Below are 20708 nucleotides of genomic sequence, written 5' to 3' on the forward strand. Positions count from 1 at the left end.
AAAAGTGTTGGTATTGCGTGCTTTCCTAATTCTGCCTTTTCCCTCCCTTTTTAATTAACTTATTGGAGTGCCATCTTAGGTGAAGCGCTCACCTGTCTGCAAATAAGTGGTGTTTTAACTAAGACTTGTTCAAAAAGTAATCAGGGATGTATATATATTGATCGTGACTGTGTTTGAACTTGCTTGCCATATTAGTGTATTTTTATAAGTGTGTTTTTAAATAAATAATTATATACTTTTATACCAAAGCTCTGGTCAGTGTTTGCTTGTGCTACTGTATTTTGGTACCTATTTTGTATACTCTATATACTGTCTAACTCTTCTTGAGAGATGTCGGACTGCTCAGCCACAGCTACCAGGTAAATCTGGGTGGTGCAGACTGTTACCAATTGGGTTTACTGCCAACACCTGTAGTCCTAAGCCTTTTGCAGTGGTCCCCAAGGGAACTGCACAGGTTTCTGCCTAACACCATTGTGCTCTTTTGCGTCATACGTCTACTGCTGTCATAAATGGACCATATGAATGTGAAAATATGTAGCACTCCAGCATGTTGTTTGGGGTGGCAAGAACGAGGGCTGTTGAAATCACTCCTTTTAGAAAATTGAAACTGAAACATAGTTGCGGTTCACTCTACTTTACTGCTCTCCTTTTGTGCTTCCACAAGGCCCTGTAAGAGTGGCCTAGTGTATGCTGCATAGTGCAGAATCCAAGCCCTGCAATAGTTGTATAACCACAAGAATTTCTGCATGTCCTTTACTGTAACTGGTATGGGCGTGGCACGCACTGTCGCTACCCTGTCGGGGATAATTCTTTTGCCGTCCGCAGAAAGGAGCTGTCCTAGATAGATTACTTCATGCTGGCAGTACTGTAGCTTGGCCTTATCAAACTTGTACCCCTTACGGGCTAACAGTTGCAATAGGGCAATGGAGTCTCTGCAACAGTTCTGTTCACGGTCACTGCACAACAATAAATGGTCTACGTACTAAATTACTGTGCTGGGTACCTGAATGTTGCCTAAGTCTTTGTCCAGTATCCTGTTAAATATGCTGGGACTCTTGCAGTACCCTTGGGGAAAACAAGTATGTTCATGGCGCTTTCCGCCATGTGTGAATGCTGTGAGGTACTGTGAGTCTGGGTGCAGGGGTACCGAAAAGAAGGCATTCTTTAAAATCGACCACCGTGAAGTGAATTGTTTCCTTGGGGGTACTGCCCAAAATGGGGAACGGGATTGGAAGAAGTGGACATTTTTTCTGCACTACGTCATTGAGGAGGCAGATATCTTGGATCATCCTCCAACTGCCCCCAAAACATTTTTAATGGGGTATATGGCTGTATTGTATGGTGATGGAGGGTTCTATGATCCCTTGGTGTAGTAAGGCTTGTATCGTGTCTCTGATCCCCTCTGCCTCCCTGGATAATGGATATGGTTTCACCCGGGTAACACTGCCCACCCTTTAGTGTGATTCTTATTGGGGTCACTTCTTTCAGAATCCCTACATCGTGTGGGTTGGTTGTCCATAACTGTGTGGGGACCAAGTCTGCTTGGCTGAACGAGGCTAGCGTGACAACAGCCATTAGGGGACGCTGGACCCTTCGGTACCGTACCATGATTTCACAGGGGATGCATATTTTGAGTATTATTTCCCTGTCGTCATTGTTGTCCTCAAATAGTTCAGCATCTGTCAACTACTTGAGGGGTACAGTGGGATCAATGCATAAAACTGTGTGCCACTGGCATCCTTGAGTATCGTTAGGCAGACACCAGCACCCCTCTAGATCGAGGGATAGTATAATTCCTGCCACTACCGGCTGAAAAATGTAATCAGTTCGTACTCTCCAGCAAGTTTTGGTAATCTGGTGCATAGTTTCTGCGAGCACTGTAATGCCGTAAATGAACATGTCTGGGCTGACAGAGATGCCTCGTACCACCACTTCACGTGCAATGGCATGTATCGTGAGCATTGCCCTCATCGGGCACATGCCAGGTGTAGCGCAGATGATACCGTTGTCTGTGAATGAGATAGTCATGTTCAGCTTGCTAAGCAGATACCTGCGGAGCAAGTTCACAGGTGAGCTCTCAGAATACAAGAGGGGGCTCTTACAACCTCCCCCCACCTTAACAGCTAAATCTTTAGTGTAAGGAACCATTTAAACACCCCCAGAGAATCCCTGCATGTCGAGAGTTTTTCCGGATAACAGGAAGTCACCTTCGCTAATGCATGACATCTCGGCTCCTGAGTCCACCATAAAGATTGTTTGTTCCCCATCTCTGCCCCCACCAAGGGTTCCTCTTATGAGTTTAGGGTCATTGACAGGACTGGGCATGCAAGTGCTCTCTGTGGGCTGTCCTAGTCAGGGTATGTGTCTTCCGGGGAACGAAAAAGGGTTTCCCCCTACCACTGTAGCGCCTTGAAACATGGCCACTGCCATTGGGCGTGCTGCAGAAGGAGTTCATGTTCCCCACTTGCTGCATGTTGGGGTGGTGCAGATAATGATGTACTGCCTGTTGCGGGTGATGCAATGGAGGGGGGGGGGGTCGGGAATCTGTGGGGGATATCTGCGTGCAGGCTTGATGGATCCCATATGGTATTGAGTTCATCCTGGAGGGTGGCCCTAGGGGGGGTCCCTTGTGGTGGGGGGGGCATCATTGTGGTGATTGTAGTTATACCCCATACCAGTCTACTCCAACATTCTCTCAAAAAATATCCCCACCACCTGCATGTCCAACACTGCCCCATTCCTCCTCCTCCTCCTCCTCCTCCTCCTGGCCCAATCCCCCCCCCCCAAACCCACCTCCTCTCAATCTTCGAAACCCACCCCGGCCTCTTTGCTGTCCTCCTTGCCACTGTGGACCAGAGAATTGCAGGTTTCCGTTTCACTGTCCTTACCCTCCTTCAGCCCACACTGCAGCTATTCTTGCACTCGCAGCATTGGGGCATACCTTCCCTTCCTCTGCCTGTAGCCTCTGAATCGTTTCTTTTTCATGCTCTTTTATTCTTCTACAATGGTGAACTATAATGCTTTGAATTTCGGACCACACTTTCGCTTTGATTCCTGCTATTTTAGCGAGTGCTTCCTGTACTTCCTTGGGTAGGCCCTGTTTCACTATAAAATAGAATAAGGGGGTTGATTGGTCCCAGGCGTTGTACGTTTCTGCCCTTCACATCTCTTGGACCCCAAGAATAAAATTGTGCGGCGTCATTGTACATTGCATAATGGACTGTAAATCTGGGATGTCTGGAAAGCTTGCTGCAGCGCAGCCCATTCCCTGGCTCTAATCTTGTTCAACAAGGCTCCATTATGGGAGTTGTTACTCAGTGTTACTTCCAGGTACCCCGCTTTCAAGCACACATCTGCAGCTTGGTACCCAACTGTGGCCTCCAATAAGCTTTTAATGTCTCCTATTGCCAAGGGTACTCCTGCTGTATTATTTTCAAAAGCGTATATCCATTTCTCTGCACCCGCCGTGAGTGGCAGGAGTGCCTGAAGGAGGTTATTCTTGCCCATCTGTGCCCATGGTACATATTGTGGCCTCTCTGCTCCTTTGCGTATCAGTGGCATTTGCATTCTCATCTTGCTTTTTCCGCCCTTAGTTACACTTCCCTTTTTCCTTGCTAATGTTATTCTGATTAACCTCTCCCTCAATCTTCTGTCCCACAAACTTTCCACCCTAGGAGTGCGTTAAGGCGCCTGCTCTGCGTCCTTCCTCATCGTCCTCAAACTCATCAAATTCACTCCACTCTTCTTCCTCTCCCCTCCGTGCCGCTACATTCTAGTGACCCAAGCGGGCTCTCCATCAGGCTCTACGTGGACTGTTCTTATGGCTGCGTTGTCTATTCTAAATAAGAAGTATCCTGACTTCCTCTAATCCCCTGTTGGTTGCACTGGTGTGTCAGTCTTTGTTACGTCACATGCCACCCGTAGTCTGGCTGTTTGTGGCGATGCCAGTGCTACTTCTAGGTCTCTTGCGCTCACCCATTTGTGTGTAGTGACCTCCGAAGGAGAAACAGAAGGTGGAAGTGGGGCAGTAGCTGGTGTTGCTACAGTCGTGCCGGCCGATACATAGGTTGGGTTTGTGTACCCCTCCGAAGGGCATGTTGCTAGAGAATATTTTCCCTTTCTCCCCATTATGTCCTTCCCGTTCTCTTTCGGGCCTGTATCTTTATTACTGTTGCATGTCACCCCTCCCCCATTGGGATCCTCTGTATCCTCGAACATTTTGCAGAGGTTCAATACGTCCCTTCTATTCTGCAACAGTCTTCCCTAATACTTCACTGTAAGAAAGGTAGACGTATGTTCTAACAGACTTCTGTCAAAGGAGCCTTGATCTGGTCAGGAGCCTACCATCCCCAAGTCCCCTTGTCTCGATCACCCACTGGTTGTGATACTTCTTCTCCCAATACAATGGCAGGGCCTTGCACATATGTTCTTTGGGCGTCCCTCCCCCCCCATGGGCACGTCTCGCATGTGTCTAGTAGTAGGACTACTACCATGCTGCTGCGCTACAGTTAAATAGTTTGTCCACAAAACGCAGTTCACCTTCTTCAACAATGCAACTTAATGTCATCGGAAATCTCAGGTTCAATCCCCCCTCCCCTCTACTCCCCGTTAGGGCTTTTTATATACACACGCACACATCACGCTCTCCTCACATGCCCATACACAAATCACACCACCTCCTGTGCCGCCTCTCTACACCATAAAATACACTAATAAAACAAACTAAAATAAACTAAAACAACAACCACTACTATTCCCGAGCTCTCGACTTATACAGAGTTCCTATGTATTTCCTCTTTTCAAGTATTGTTTAAATAATAGTTGTAGCGCCACCTTTCTCCTCACTCGGGGAGATTCTCTCTTCAGTTTTCCTTTTCCTCCTTATCCTTAAAAAATGTATTAAAGAAACAAAGAACTAACATGCCACAGGCATGCCACACTCCCAATTTCAGTCGCTGCATGTTCAGACTGTTCCATCCTTCCAACCTCACTTCATTATCCCTTACAGGCCATACTCGCATGCCTGTGTTTACCCGAACTCCCCCGTACACAGGGTTCCAACACCAGCCTGCACCTCTCCTTGGGGCCGCACCCTGCTCCAAAGAGCAGGCAGGATCCTGCCAAGATGGCTCCTGCACGGCCCCTGGGGAATACGCGTTTTGGGGCTGGTCACTGTAGGTGGGTGCGGCCCTTCCGGAGAAGTCACCTGGATACCTCGGGGAGTAAGGAATACAACTATGCTGATCCACAATTTCTGTGCTCTGTCTATATCACACTCCTCGCACCTAAGGCTTCCACCCTCGTTTTGATCTAGAATGTATCCCTCCCTGTACTTCGTACTACAAAAGGTGTATTCATAGAAGAGGTGAAATTGTCATGCATGTTCAGAACTTTAATGACCATTGGTTTTATCGCTGGTGGGCTGGGGTAACTCACTATCGTGGAATACGGGGGGGGGGGGGTATTGGGCAGGGTCAGTGGTGGGCGTCATGACTCCTGGTGGGATGGGTGGGGGTTAGAGGTCTGCTGTTGGCCTGGCTGTGATTAACATGCTGAGAGGAGCCTGGCGCAGTCGCATGGCCTTGCAGGATGCATTCCTATCTGCGACCGCCCAAAGAAATGCAACCAAACGCTGCCTCATGCTGGGTGTGCGAGCAAAAGGAAATTGCTCATTAGAAATCTGTCTTTCTCCTGAGACTTTTAGAAAGAGGTTTTTTCACATAGAACCCTAGAGATGCTGTTTCCTTAAGGTATCTATACGATAGCGGTCTTACTCCGTTAATGAAGACCTAACATTTTCTTGATTTTCTATCAACATGGATTACAATGAATAACAATAAAATATACCACATATTAGTACCCGGCGAGGGAGAATCAGAATGAAAGAACCATTCTGATTGGCCCTCGCCGGGGCATTAACCAGCCAGGAATCCCTCGGATTAAGGCGCTCGCTTCGCTCGAGCCTATAACTATGGGCCCCGGGGCATTACCTGACTATGTAATGCCCCCGCCGCTCAAGGCACATTGCTTAAATATATTAACACTCTGAAAATGTCTTCCTTTACTCACTTTGGCCTGCATACACAGACTTTCACACTAGTATAAACATATTGAATGATGATGCATAATGGGAAAGTTGTTGAAGTTAGTCTTGCGTACGTAACTTCAATTGTGGTGCGCTGTCCACTCACCCCAGGCTCCCCAGTAAAAGCCTCTGCCTACTGGGTGATGCCCAACACCCAGGAGCTGGATTTCCCTCATGTTCTTCTAATCTTAATTTCTAATCATGGAACTCTACACAACTTTAATTGAAATACTGACTGACCTGATAAATTGTCTCATCTTTTGTTTCACAAAAGTAATTATGGATCTCTTTGCCTTTTCTTGTATAAAGATCTAAAAGTGTGTGAACGACTGAGTGTGTGTGTGTGTGCACGACTCTGGCTCAAATTTCCATCACCATCCAACCAAACCTCATATTTCTCTTACCATTCTCTTAATGACTCATGCCTTGCCTCTGCTAAACGTTCATATTACTCCAACCTCATCCACACTCAAGCCCCTCACCCTCGCTGCATTTTCCAAACCCTCTCTCGTCTTCTCTCCCCACCTACTCCTGACCCTTCAGCCTCTTCTACCCTTTCTCCTTCTGACTTTGCGAACTACTTCTCCTCCAAGATTCTTTCTCTTCGTCAAAAAATGTACTGCTCTTCCTACTCGCCCCCTTCCCCCTCCCTATTCCCCCTCATTATGCATGTCTGACTTTTCGCCTGTCTCCCATTCTGACGTCTCCCTTCTCCTGTCCAAAGCCCATCCTACGTCTGCCCCTTCTGACTCTCCCCTCCCTTTTTATCCCCAAGATCTACTCTCTTCTTATTCCTTACTTAACTTCCTTCTTCAACTCCTGCCTTTCCTCAGCCACCTTCCCCTCTGCATTTAAGCATGCCACTATCATCCCTATCCTGAAGAAACCTTCTGCTGATCCCCTTCTTACCTCTAACTTCTGTCCAATCTCTTCTCCCATTCCTCTCTAAACTAATTGAACGCCTTGCTTATTCCCAGCTCTCAGCCTTTGTCACCAATCTTTCTCTCCTACCCCCCTCTCAATCTGGTTTCAGACCTAAACACTCTCCCGAAACTGCCCTCACTTATATCCTTAACTCCCTTCTTTCCGCTCGATACTCTTAGCAATCCTCTGTCCCTATCCTCCATGACCTATCTGCTGCTTTTAATAATGTTGATCACCCCCCTACTTCTCAATACTCTGTCTTCCTTTGGTTTCAAAGGCTCTGTTCTTAACTGGCTCTCCTCTTACCTCTCCTCCCGCTCATTCACTGTCTCCTGGGGTGGCCGTTCCTCGCCTCCCCTCTCCTTGTAATACGGTGTACCCCAAGGTTCGGTTCTTGGCCCTTTCCTATCCTCTCTCTGCACCTCTCTCCTTGCCCCCATTATCTCTTCATTCGGTATCTCTCACCATTTATATGCTGATGACACCCAACTCTTCCTCTCTTTCTCTTCCTTCTCCTCTGATCTCCACCTTAAACTCTTCTGGTCTTACTGCCATTAAAAACTGGATGTCATCCCGTTTTCTTTCTCTCAATACTGATAAGACTGAAGTCCTGTTCTTTCCCTCCAATACTCTTCCCCCTCCCTCTCCTCCACATTTCATTCACTTTCCCCCCTCAAATCTTCCTATCTCTGCCCATGCTTGCAATCTAGGCATTCACTTGGACTATTTCCTCTCCTTTGCCCATCATATTTCTCTTACCTCTCGCAACCACCTCTTCAATATTCACAAGGTCTGCTCCTCTCACCTTCCACGCAACAAAACGTCTAATCTCCTCCCTTATCTTCTCTCGCCTCTTCTACTGCTCCTCCCTACTCTTTGGACTACCTACCTCTCATCTTGCTCCCTTCATATCTATCTACCACCCAGCTATCCGTCGGTCTCCTTGCCCCGCATGACTCCATTTCCTCTTCGCTCTCCTCTCTTGGCTGGCTTCCCTTTCACTCCCAACTTAAATTTAATTTCCTCTGTCTAGTCTTTAAATCTCTCCATGACCTGGCTCCCCCTTATTTCTCCTCTCTTGCTATAATCCCTCCCACTCCCTCCATTCAGCTGACCACGTCCTTCTCTCGGTTTCCCATTCCCCATGTGCCTCCTCCCGCTTCCGCTCCTTTCAGCTCCTAGCCCCCCCCTCCACTGGAACTCCTTACCTCTCTCGATCTGCTCCACACCCACCTTTTCCTCCTTTCGCAGTTCCCTGAAATCTCTCCTCCTCCATTTCCCGCCTTGAAACCTTCCCCACCCCTCATCCTCTCCCCTTCCCTCAAATCCTCCCTATGATCCTCTCCTCCCTCCCCCTTATCCTCACTCACTTCACCCTTATATCCCTTCTGTTCACCCACTCCCCCGTTCCCCTCCTCTCCCCTTCCCTCACTGATGAATTGCTCTTACTGTTTTTATTGGTTAGATTCATTGTACATTATTTGTTATGTTATAATGTTCTTTGTATTCTATTGTAATGTAAGCACTTTGGATGAAAGCGCTATATAAACAAATACAAACATTCAATCATTGGGTATGAATTAAAAGTATGTATTTTCTTATTTGTATATTGTTACAAAACAATGACAAAAATGAATTCCATTCCAAATTAATTACTTCAGCTTCATTAAACATTTTAAATTACGCCAAAGGAAAAAGGAAAAATGTAAAGTAAAATCACAGAGATAAAACACAATATACATTACTTAAAATTACTGTCTTAAAAAGGAGAATAACGCTCCACTCCAGAGGTTTTAATGTCTGCTTCTCAGTTTTCTCACATATTGCACACAATTTTTGAGCGACCTCCCACTCCCCACTCCCCCTCCCCCCCCAATTTGGAGAGCCCCTCTCCAGTGTGCACAAAATTCAAACGAATCCTAAGGAAATGTTGTCTAGCTCTCCAATCAGGGACTTTCTCAAGATATCTTGGAACACTCCCCCAACTTCTTGTCTAGCCCCGAGAACGAATTTGCCAGGGCAGCACTGTTAAGCAGAATCCTATGCAGTTCCCTTAGGGAGCACTACAGAAGATTAAGACTACAGGTATGAGCAAGAAAAAATCCCCTTTGGTATCAGTCCGTACCACAAAGATTTAGTTGGTAGCTGTGGCTAAGCAGTCATACTTATCTCAAGAGGGAGATGAGCAGTATTCAGGGTTTACACAATAGGTATCACAGTACTATGGCACAACGAAACACTGACCACAGCTTTGTATCAAAAAGAGAATATATATATTTATTTTATACACATCTAGTTCAACACCTAAATCACAGTTGATAAAACAAGTTAAGGTTAGTCAAGGAAAGTATATACAACTCCAAAATGGTAGACAAGTTTGCGGTAGAGTGAAAACTGAGCAAAAAACAGCACAGAGAAAACAAACTACAAATGGCACTCTAGCAATTTAGCGAAAGGGAGGGAAAGTACAAGTTAAACCGAAATATCTTCAGACACCCCCTAGCAACACTTCCCTGAAGTTTTGTGAACAAGTAATGCACAGTAATACTTTAGCAGAAAGATAAGTAATTGAAAACTGAGCAAAATGGCACTTCACAAGTTAAAACAGTAGGAAGGAAGAGGTGTTTAGAAGATTCAGGTGCATCAACACATTTCTCATTGAGAATCAATCTAGCGAGAGCAGATCTAACAAATCAGCCAGAGTCAATGGGCCTGAGCCAGAGTCAGTGGTACAGGACCAAGAGCTTAGGAGCAAAAATGTTCTTGTAGCTGCAGTCAAGTCTTTGGTTAACGAATATTGAAAAGGTAGATGCAAGACGAAAGACAATGTTAGACGAAAGGGGGGCCAACCCAACAAGTAGCTAAAGGATTTAAAACACCTTTAGGGCTACCGCGCAGAAAGGGAGGCCTGGCGGAACAAAGTACCTTTGTGAATGAAGAAGTGGCCCCTGCGGTGGCAGTTGTTCCTGGTAGTTCCTGCAGTTCGGGGGATCCAGGAGAGGAAGAGAGGCTCCCGTGGAGGAAGATTCGAGTTACTGCACTACCCAGGGATGAAACCAGCCACGGTGCTGCCCAACCAAAAAAAGGTACGCTCCTTTAAAATCGCGATCCGGGTCGATGGCTGCCTGGCTATCCGGCCTCCAAGTGCTGGGCACTGGCAATTCGACCAAGGCAGGTCTGAGGAAGCGATTGGTGAACTGGTTGGTCCCACCAGCTCAAGGGAAGAAGGCTCTTGCGAAGAAGATCTCCTCTCGTCGTGTGGAAGAAAAGTGGTGAGACGCTGCAGCAGGGCTTCACTGGTGGTGCAAGTGCTGAAGGTGTCAGTGGCTTCTCTCCCCTTCAGTTCCTTAGTTCCAGTGGCGATGTCTTGCCCTTCCAGTCCTCAAGACCCTGCTTTTATGCAAAAAGAACCCCATTCATACAGCCTAGCTGTCACTCACACAGTGGAGTGGCCATCTTGTTGGGAGACCCTCCAGCCTATCAGGATAGAGTGCGACATGGGTTGCAGAGGCAACCCTGTCCAGGGGGCCTACTCCCCCTCCCACACAATGGACCCACCCCAGACTCCGTGGCACCGAAAGGAGGGCTTCTTGGCAGAAGCCCGCCAAAAAGACAAACAAAGGATCCCCGACCTGGGTTAGGAGTTTAGAGTAAGACACGAGAAAGAATTTATATTAAAGTTCTGGCAAATAAAACCTACCGGAGTAAAGTTAATCATAAAATAAACCGGCGGTACGTTAAGAGGCTGTCAGAAAAAGTGGCAGCCTCGAACAATGGTAATATCCCATAGGAAAATATATGCGGTCGAATATTTATGGTAGTAACCACTGCCACCAGCCAGAAACTTGAGGGACTTAACGGTACCCCCTCGAAAATGAACCTAAGGGAAAAACTATTAACCATTTCCAGTACATCCATAGTAAGATGGGTTGTACTGGTTAAGTTCATAAGATTTGACTAGTAAAGTCAATGGGGACTTTACATGCCCTGTGAGACAGTAGTCTGTCCCATGGTATGGAGTCTTTGTTTTGGGGTCGCTACGACACTCCTGTGTCACTGCACTGAGGGTGCTGTGTAACATGTGAATAAAGATGGTTCCTATGGGGGAGAGAAAATCCCATAGGCATTAAACACAAAAATAGCCTAGAACACACATAGCAAAAGTGCCTAAGAGTGGGGAAAAAAGAGTCTCACTCTTAGCAGGAAAAAAGAAACAAACCCTTCAAATCCAGCAAAGCTGCTGGGGGACTCTATAGGTAAGGGAATGTAGCCATAGAATGAGAATTCTGCCTAACAAGCACCACGCATGGCTTTGATTGTTTTAATTCACTGCATCCATTCTAGTGTTTTTTTAGTTTAAGGGATTAGCAACCAGTGTCTCGAAATCTGTGTCTGCTCTCAAGAGAATCTCACTCACCCTCGAATCCTGATCAGTTATTATAATTGATTTGGAGTGTTCAAGATGGTCTTTAATGTCTGCATTTAATGTATGCGGTCGTGAATTCTTGATCAACCGAAAGAGAGAAACCAGCTTCCAATCTGCTAAGGATCCCAAAGGTTTCAACTCCAATTCATATCTTAAACAGGGACCTTGTGGAAGACCAAGGACCCTCTTCCAAATTAATCCCTCCAATTTTTGCCAGTTTGCCAGTTTGTCTTCCAGAGTAAGGGTGTATAGCCTCTAACCCGTACAAGATCACTGGGATTACCAAGGCCACATAATATTTAAATAATTAATATTTATTAAGGCGATTAATGAAAATTTGCAATATTTAGCAGAGACTTTTTTTCATTTGCATGATTTTTCCATCTACATCCATTTCCACTTTCCCAATTGATGGTGATGTGTACACTATATAGCCCAGGTAAACAACTTCCTCCACTCTTGGTATTATTTGACCATCCAATGACCATTACAAATAGTGCACCCTCCTCCTTGCTTGTCTGAACACCACTACTTTTGATTTCCCTGGGTTGATGGAAAGTCTGTTAAGCTTAGCACAATCGCCCAGTTTGTCCAATAGGCATTGAAACCCCACTGCTGTTTTGTCTAGTAAGACAAAATCATCAGCATAGGCCAACCAATATATTTTACTGTCATTCATTTTTGGGCTGGCCAATGCTGATGACTCAAATGATGTTCCCATGTCTGCCAAGTAAAGGTTAAAAAAAGGAGGGGCGCCCATACAACCTTTTCTAATGCCTCTTTCTACCTTAATAAAATCTGACATGTGGCCTTGTTTGTCTAGTCTCACTATTATTGGGGTGTCTCAATGTAGCTCTACTAGTATTGCCAGGATGTGCTCCGGAACCCCTCATCTTGATAACTTATTCCATTCCATAGGCGATCTCTATTTACCTGATCAAATGCTTTGGAGAGGTCTATCCAAGCCAAATACAATGGGGAATAACCCTTTCCCCTGGCTTTCTTGCTGATAACATTCAGATCTAACCCATTAAGCACAGTGGAGAGACCTCTCCTAAAGCATGTCTGGAGTTTGGACAAGATGTGTGCATCTTCAGGCCAGCTTTCCAGTTCTTTTAGCAGCAACTTCATAAATAGTTTATTCTTGATATTAAGTAGGGCGATGGGGCGATAATTTGACGGATTCACCCAATCCGCCCCAGCCCCTCTTGAAAAATGGGATATTTATAGCGGTTCTGCAGGAAGGGGGGGGGGGGGACACTTTCCTTCTCTGGATGTCCTTAAAGAGCCAATTTAGTAGCCTGGACCAAAGATCCACATTATTTTTTAGAACATGGTATGTCAGCCCATTTGAGCCGGCCGCTCTAGACAAAGATGTTTTGGTTATGAGTTGCGCTATTTCATGTTCATCAAAATTCAACAGCCAATGGGCGTCTACACACTTAGGTTTTAGTATAAGGATTCTCAAAATGGTGTGAAAGATATTCAATCCACTTAGATTCTGCCACTAGGTTGCATTGGATGCTGCAATGGTGTTCGATTAATGATTGCAAAAATAATTCGGTAGATTTTTGGGCAAACTGTGTTCAACATCAGCTCGCCATCTTTTTGGAGACGTATATACAGTACCCGCTAACCTCGCTCCACCCCGAGAATTAGGGCTGAACTGCTAGGCTACTACCATCCCTCAGAGAGCCTGGTGAGCTTAAAGGAATCACTAACAGTACCCAAGTACGGAATATAGATCTAAAGACACTGGACACTAAAACCACAGGACTTTCGAACACTTTGAAGGTATTCTCCGAGCCATGCTGGGGCCTCACCAACCTGCTGGTGTCATCTCACCACGAGAAAGGGCAAGCTAGCACACACAGTCGGACTGCACTGCTGAGAGCCTGTCGACACAGTCCTGGGTCCCAATCCAGCCTGCTGCTCCCGAGAGGTCCTCTGTGCTGCTTGAACCAAAATCCAGCAAAGTCTTCACACTGGCCAGGGATCTCTGCAAGGGCCTGACAACAGTTGAAGGTAGCCTTAAACCCCCAGCATCTGAAACTTCAGCTACTTTATCCACAGCAAGCCATATTGTCCCCACAACTAAAGTCCTGTGATATCGGACATCACAAGTGAGTCAGGATCGCTGACATCTATTTGCGCACCCCTTTCCATTGGGCCTAAAGCCCTCAATTGAAAAGTAGCTACCTTACCAAACTCTGGACGGTGGAGCTCGGGTCAGGTGACCTACCAGCCCCCAGCCACCCCTGATCCTAAAATGTTAATCAACCCTCTTCAAATCTGGATGTTTAACTTTGACTTTCTAGAGCGATGGTTTACACTACCCACCTGCATGTAACAACTGAACTCTGGAAATTGAGGGGTTGCTCTTCCTAAGCAACTTTCTTATATGTTAAGGTATTCGAACCATTTTTGGAGTTGTGAAACTACTCAGCCTGATTTCTCCCCCTACCACTTTAGCCATTTACAGGTTGCTTTTCTAGGCCTGTTCCATCCTAAAGTGTTTGGGAACTCAACTCTGGTTTTATATATGTTTTATGGCGTTTTCAGTTACCAGGAGTGTGTTCAACTTGATGTTTGCTTATGTTCAACAAAGAACATGTTTGTATTTGCCTGTTTGGGGCACTATTCCTTAACAGACGTGGCTCATAACTGTACAGCTCACCAAGCCTCCCTCCTGCCGAGTCCAAGGACGACTGCTCAAACTCCGCTATTGAGCGATTAGCGAAAGGTTAGTGTGAAACTGTTTGCACCTTCTCACTTCCCCTCACCAGAGTATGATATGATATGATATGATATGATATGGTATTTGTAACGCGCCTATACACAAGTGTTTCAAGGCGCGACGAGGCAGGGAGGGGGGGAAACGAGGGGAAGACAGACAAACGATCCTACTAGGCCAGGTGTCATTCAGATCGCGCAAGTGCAGAGGTAAGGGGAAAAGGAGAAAGTGCAGGGGGAGGAGGTGGGGGGGAAAGTGCAGTACAAGGTAAGTAGCGTAATAAAATAATAAATAATAATAAAAGGGCCAGCTGGTGGCAAGTGCGAGGTAAGTGCAGAGCAAGTGCTGGGAAGGGGGCTGTAGGGATGCAGTGACAGTCCCACAGTGCAGGGGGAGCCAGGGAGGCAGTGCAAGTGGAGAGTGGCTGGGCCCTGGACCGAGGTCACAGAGTGGCCCAGATGCAGGTTTAGTGCAAACTTCAGTGGGGAGTTTAGCAGGTTTAGCAGGGGAGAGGGAGAGAGAAGGCAGAAGCGAAGAGGAAGGTTTTGAGGTGCTTCCGGAACCGGAGATGGTTCTCCTCAAGTTTCAGGGAGGCAGGAAGGCTGTTCCAGAGGGAGGCCCCTGCTGCGGAGAGAGATCTACCCCCAGCTCGTTGCTTCGAGAAGCGGCTGACCATGAGGGAGTTGGAGACGGATGAGCGAAGGGCTCGTGAAGGCAGATATTTAGGAAGAGAGAGTTGAAGGTATTGTGGCCCCAGGCCCCAGAAGGCCTTGTGGACAATGCAGAGGGTTTTGAACTTAATCCTCGCAGCCACTGGGAGCCAGTGAAGTAGGTTCTGTAAATTCTGTAAATTCCTCTTAACCATTAGGGGTTTCCAAAAATCACTGCAGTGGCACCAGCCCTCTAATCATAACCCTGGCATCTTATTTTTTGCACTTTTGTATGGCGCCTATACACACACGTGTTTCCAGGCGTAATAAGACAAGATGGAGGAGTAGAGGGGCAGGGGAATCAAAATGTAAACACAAATAACAAAATGGTTGCGTTTGCCTTGTGACAATCCTACTGTGAAGTGCATGACAAAGTGGTAAGTGCAAGGGGCCTGGGTGGTGTTGGGGGGGGGGATACGAGGGTGTGTATAGGGAGAAGTGCAGGATTTGAGTAACCCTAAGGGTGGAGGCGGGCAAGGGCTGGGCAGGCCAAGGCTGCAAGTGCCAGGGTAGAGGGAAGGAAGGAGGGGAAGAGGGAGAGAGTGGAGGATGAGTGCGGGGCGTGGGGGCCAGGTTGGGATAGTCCCGGGAAGAAAGTCAGAGAGTCAGAGAGAAAGTGCTGGCAAAGGATGCTGGGAGGGGGGGGGGAATGGTAGGGGGTGGTCTGGCCCCTGTACGACTCTGAAGGGACCAGGCCCCAGTCACAGCGGCAGATGGAGAGTTAACAAGGGAGGGGGAGAGGCAAAGAAGAGGGGAAGAGGAAAGTCTTGAGAAGTTTACGGAATTTAAGAAGATCCGGCTCAAGACTGAAGGGGGAGGGTAGGTTAGGCCGTTCCAGAGGGAGTAGCCAGCCGAGGAAATGGATCTACCTCCCACTTTCTGCTTGGAGAAAAGTTTGACCTGCAGAGAGTTGGAGCCAGAGGACTGAAGGACGCTGGTCAGGAGGTATTTAGGGAGGGAAAGTGGATCTTCAACACATTTGGCAGGCTCCCAATCAGTGGGTGCTGTCTCACTTGTTTTGAAGGCAAAAACTAAGGGACATGCATTGAATTGTCTAGCAAGCTCTCACCCAGGTAGAACTAGATTCCATTCAGTCAGGCAAGACTGAGCTCTGACTCAGAACTCCCCTAAGTAACTGGCCAAAGATGTCATTCTTGCCATGAAACACTGAAGGACAACAAAAGGTAGCCCAATTAGGATGGCTATGCCACGGTGCAGCCTTTCCTAAAAACCAGGAGTGCAACTGCAATAGTAGACTTGAGGGCTTCTAAATAAAAAGCTCAAAAAGCATGAGTTGAACTCACGTGGGGAAAAATCTGGACAAATAAAAGCTTGCAAAGAAACGATGGGCTACCAAAATTTGTCAAAATGAATTTTTGACCCAACACACACACTCTTGCTTCTACGCGCTGTAATAACGTGAACGGTGCTCAGTCGTCTTCAGAAGGATGCACTCACTGGGCCCTGCAGTGCTCAAACGTGAAGGCTCGTCCCATCTATGAGAAAAGGTGATTCACTCGTAAACTATACACCAGGAGATGATGCAGTCGTGCGGTCTCCTCCCCCTTAGTGCGACTCTCGCATGACAGACAGCCGCTGCCTTGCGAGAGGGGTTGCCGCATCAGCTTCCATGCCTCTGGGTTAAGGCAGTAGTGACGGCCTATCCCTTCTAGAGCGCATCTTAATCCGCACTGCGGTCTGCCAATAAGCAAGCGGGCCGCCATGTGTGCGATCCTGAGTAATCACAATATTGGAGGGTCATTCACGTGTCAGCTATTTGACCTTAAGGGTATCTGAGTAAATACAAGCAAATGCAGTCAATAGTTAAAAAAAAACAAACGAGATAAAAAATACACGACGTGTAAAGGTAACTGGAAAATACAACTGGAAAGATTCCAAAAATAAACCCTACAACCATGAGCCTTACATAGAACCATAACAAAATCAACATGTACTTACAGTTTGCCAAGCACTTCATTGCTGACAGCACCCAATGAGGAAGCTCTTCTGCAGACAGAAAAATAAACATGTTAGTATTAGTATCCGAGGTCAGCTTCTGGCGCCTCCCAAACAGTATCGGGATAAAAGGTCAAAGCTCAACAGAGGTCCATGCCCCTTAGAAATAGACAGAAGGATAGGTTGGTCAAGAGGGTCGAACAGAACTTCTTTCCAAAACTTAACATGCTCCGTTTCCTCAAGTGAAATGCGCATGATAATCCTCAACATGGACAGAGTAGAACTACGCTCATGTTAGATCTACATTGTTCTTTGAGACCACGCTGGAGACCACAGGCAAGTTGTGGGTGTCTTTATTCCAGCTCTAGTTGTGTACTACATGTCCAAGTGTAAACACACAGACACATCCACACACCAAGCCAGCTACCCTCCAACTACCACTCGCAGAACACTCACTCTAACCAGACAGCAGCATTCCAAGCTACCATTCCATACATATATTCTGTAGCCCTAATGCCCTAGTAAGCACATTGGCACCCCTAGTAAGCACATTGGCACCCTGGCGGGGGGGGGGGGGGGGGTGCTAGCCAATCAGGTGGCTAGGAACGTGGGCTTGAGCCACCGGTGAAAGCCTGCGTTCCATGCTGCCAGACAGCCAGTTCACCCTGCCGCCACCTGATCCCATGACCCTCCCCCGCCCCCCCGCCCCCCCGCCCCAACACTCCGTCCCCTTTTTTGCCCCAAAGTACTTCTGGAGCAGCCTATGTCTTGGGTAGATGAAACAAATGAAGCTCACTCCAAGGGCCAAGCTAAAACTACGAAAAAGGCTGCCTTCCAGACAACCAGCACAATAATTCAAATGGTACAAAATTATTAATAGTGCTAAGCAGAAAATGCCCTCATCACGAGAATTCCCTCATCGCAAGAAAGCGTGAAGGGACTATAGAGTGTATTGTAATTGGTTATTTATAATGCGTTTAATACCCAAAGGTTTCTAAGCACGGACCCAGGGATCGAGCCTGTGTTGCTCTGCATCATCTTATTGCCAAGGCGAGCGCGTTGCCCCTCAGCTATCCTCCCCAGACAGATGGGTTATGAAAATAGTTTCTTTTTGAAGCCTTCCCCACATCTTTCATTGGTACACCCAGCAGATCTGCAGTAGGTTTGTTTGATGCTGGACATTTTCCAGGAAAAATGTGGAAAATGGAATTCCATCCGCTAAGGGGGAATCTCCTAATTCTAGGATCTTTAGTAATCGATTCTGCCATGAAAGGCAGATCGGCTAAATAGAGACTGCCTTTTAGACGACACGCTTTGTTTTACAAACTGCTGTTGGATTTGTACACAGATGTGCATGCTGACCATTGGGTTCATTATTGAACTCCTCAAAATCCATATACCAGACGCCCCACCTCCCTTTTACCTGCCTGCTCGTGGAATGAGGAACTGGCATGCCAGCAGCATGGTCAGCTGCAATGGGGCTCCTGTTTTAGAATGAGCCAAACCGGTTTGCTCACTAAAGGTGAATAACATTAATTGGGTTGCCAAATCTGCTACCAAAAGTGGCAGAAGTCAGTTTGGAGGGAGCATTCATGACTACACCATTAATATGTACTCAAAAGGATTGCTAGCTGGCATGTGTACCACTCGTTATATTCATTTTCTCAATTTATTTTTGCAAACAAAAACGAGACATCCCATGAAAGTAAATAACCAGTTCAAAACATATGCCACTTAATGGGCCCAGACGTCTGGTGGCAGATTAATTTAGAATTCTAAGCCATGACTGGTTTTAAAATGTTAACTGCTGGGATCATTATACAGCCACAATCAAGAGATGTCAAGTTATCATCAGCGTGGCTACTTGTGACCTTCCTGGTCAAGGGCTCCTGTGTATTCACTGCCTAGGGATGAGTTTCACTTCAGCTTCGCTGGGAAAGAGTTGTGACCTTCCAGGAAGACAAACTGCCCGCACTGGATAGTGCTTCAAATACCCTGCCAGGAGGAGGGGACCCACATTGGAGGACGGGCTTCCTCTGTGGCCGCGGCTCAATTGTGGAACAACCTGCCTCCCAAGATTAGCGCTATCTCCAACCACCTAGCCTTCAGAAAATCTGGGAAGACCTTGCTATTCTAACTCTGCATGGCCTTATTGGTTCCTCACTCTCTTCGTAGCGCCAAGATACCTTTGGTGAAAGTGCTCTTTAAAAAGTTTACAAAACATAACAGGGTAGTAATCGCTGAAGTCCTTTTGAGGAAGGTAGACCAAGGGAGGGGACAGACTCAGAGTAGCTGAGAACCACAATCCACAGAAGGGTCCACCATCTTGGATTTTGCTAGGGCTCCCAAACTTGCTGTCTCCCGCCCCATTTCCTGCAGACACAGCACTCTGGTTAGGCCATCACCAGGCAGATGATTCGGAACACAGCAGCCATGATTTGACTCATTGGAGACAGCTGGAAGGGAACCAATCTGCTACAATCTTTTGTGTCAAGAGGACGGATTGGGATAGGCCCTCCAATTCACAGAATCACCTTTGACCTTCTGAGGGAGGATTCACCTGGAGCCTGCTCAAGAGTTCAGTCTGCTCCAAAGTCCTCTACCATAAAGGTCAAGTCCTCTACCCTAAGAGCCGAAAACTCACACATGGCCTTCTGCAGAGCTGTCAAGACCCTACTCTTCACCTAATCACCACCATACGCTACCTGTATACAACGTTCTTATTACCTGCAATTTATAATGTATGCATCTAATCTGTATTCACTCCAAAGGCCACTCAGATGCTTCATGTAACTAATCACATGTAACAGCACCTCGATGCCCAAGGGCTGTTTGCGTGCTATATACATTTAAATAAATAAAAAGAAGCAGGTGAAGAATCTTCACTGAAGGGTCAAAGGCATTAGTACCTACTGCTCTTGCCTATTGGAATAGGCAGGCACTTAAGTGCTCTGGCAATATTCATGGCTAGGAAGGGCAGAATAAGGGCTCACCTTATCCTTTTGGACCCTGGGCTGGGTCTTGCAGCAACCCAGGGCCAAAGGAACATATATTCTATGGTTCCTACCTCGCACCGCTTGTTAGCCACACCAACACGTACATTGCCTGCCTGTCCCAAACCTAATGTGCAGTGCCATTGGCGCTTGTGAACCACACATTCGACCCAGCTCACCAACCCTGTGATGAATTACCCTGACTCCCAAATGAATGCTGTCGAACTCAAAGAACAAGAGTGAAAAGTATTTGAATTGTTTCATCCCCTGGCATGCCTTATATTGCCCTGGTGCCATTAGGACCAGACTCATTAACTTTTTAATGTATCTCTCAGTGTACTTGTACATTTCTACTGACATTCCTGCACGTTTGACCCATGTTTTTAAATGCAGTGTCCCTTCCAAAGTGTACATTCTCTGTATTTTCCACTACAGGGGTAGGCAATTAGTAATTTATTAGTTGATTATTTTTTGTTTAATTCAAGAATTGTATTTTATAGAAACTGGATTGGACATTCATGTTGGTATCACAGTGCTTTATGTGCTGGCTCACATCCCAGTGAGTATAGCCTGCCCTTGGCCCGTGCTACTCTAAGAGGTGAAGGAAGTATACCATTTATGGTGTGCCTGGTTTCACCTTTATGATTAGGTTAACTACTGGTTTAGTAGTAACTTAAGCCTGCCCCAACCCCCCTTGTAGGACTATGGTAAAGTATCAATAGATCCCATAGGGCTAATAGTGCAGGGGAAACTCTCCTCCCCTTTTCTACACCAGAAAGGCAGGTAACAGTGTGAGCTTATTTTTAAAATCACTTGAATTGCACTCCTGTGAACCATTTCTTTATTAGATCACCACAGCCGTTTCTGCAACAAGGTGCCC

General features: G+C 46.6%; 1 protein-coding gene across 2 annotated transcripts in view; it reads right to left on the bottom strand.

The window, feature by feature from the left end:
• DEPDC1B (DEP domain containing 1B) overlaps positions 1-20708 on the bottom strand; it is a 479942-nt gene that overhangs the window by 211369 nt on the left and 247865 nt on the right. For both annotated transcript variants that reach the window (XM_069627327.1, XM_069627326.1), the window contains exon 6: positions 16839-16886. In XM_069627327.1, coding sequence (XP_069483428.1) covers positions 16839-16886 — 48 coding nt within the window. The remainder of the gene's footprint in view (positions 1-16838; positions 16887-20708) is intronic.

Source organism: Ambystoma mexicanum, chromosome 6p (genome assembly GCF_040938575.1).
Source record: "Ambystoma mexicanum isolate Mex_15411 chromosome 6p, UKY_AmexF1_1, whole genome shotgun sequence".
In the NCBI taxonomy this organism is placed as follows: Eukaryota; Metazoa; Chordata; class Amphibia; order Caudata; family Ambystomatidae; genus Ambystoma; species Ambystoma mexicanum.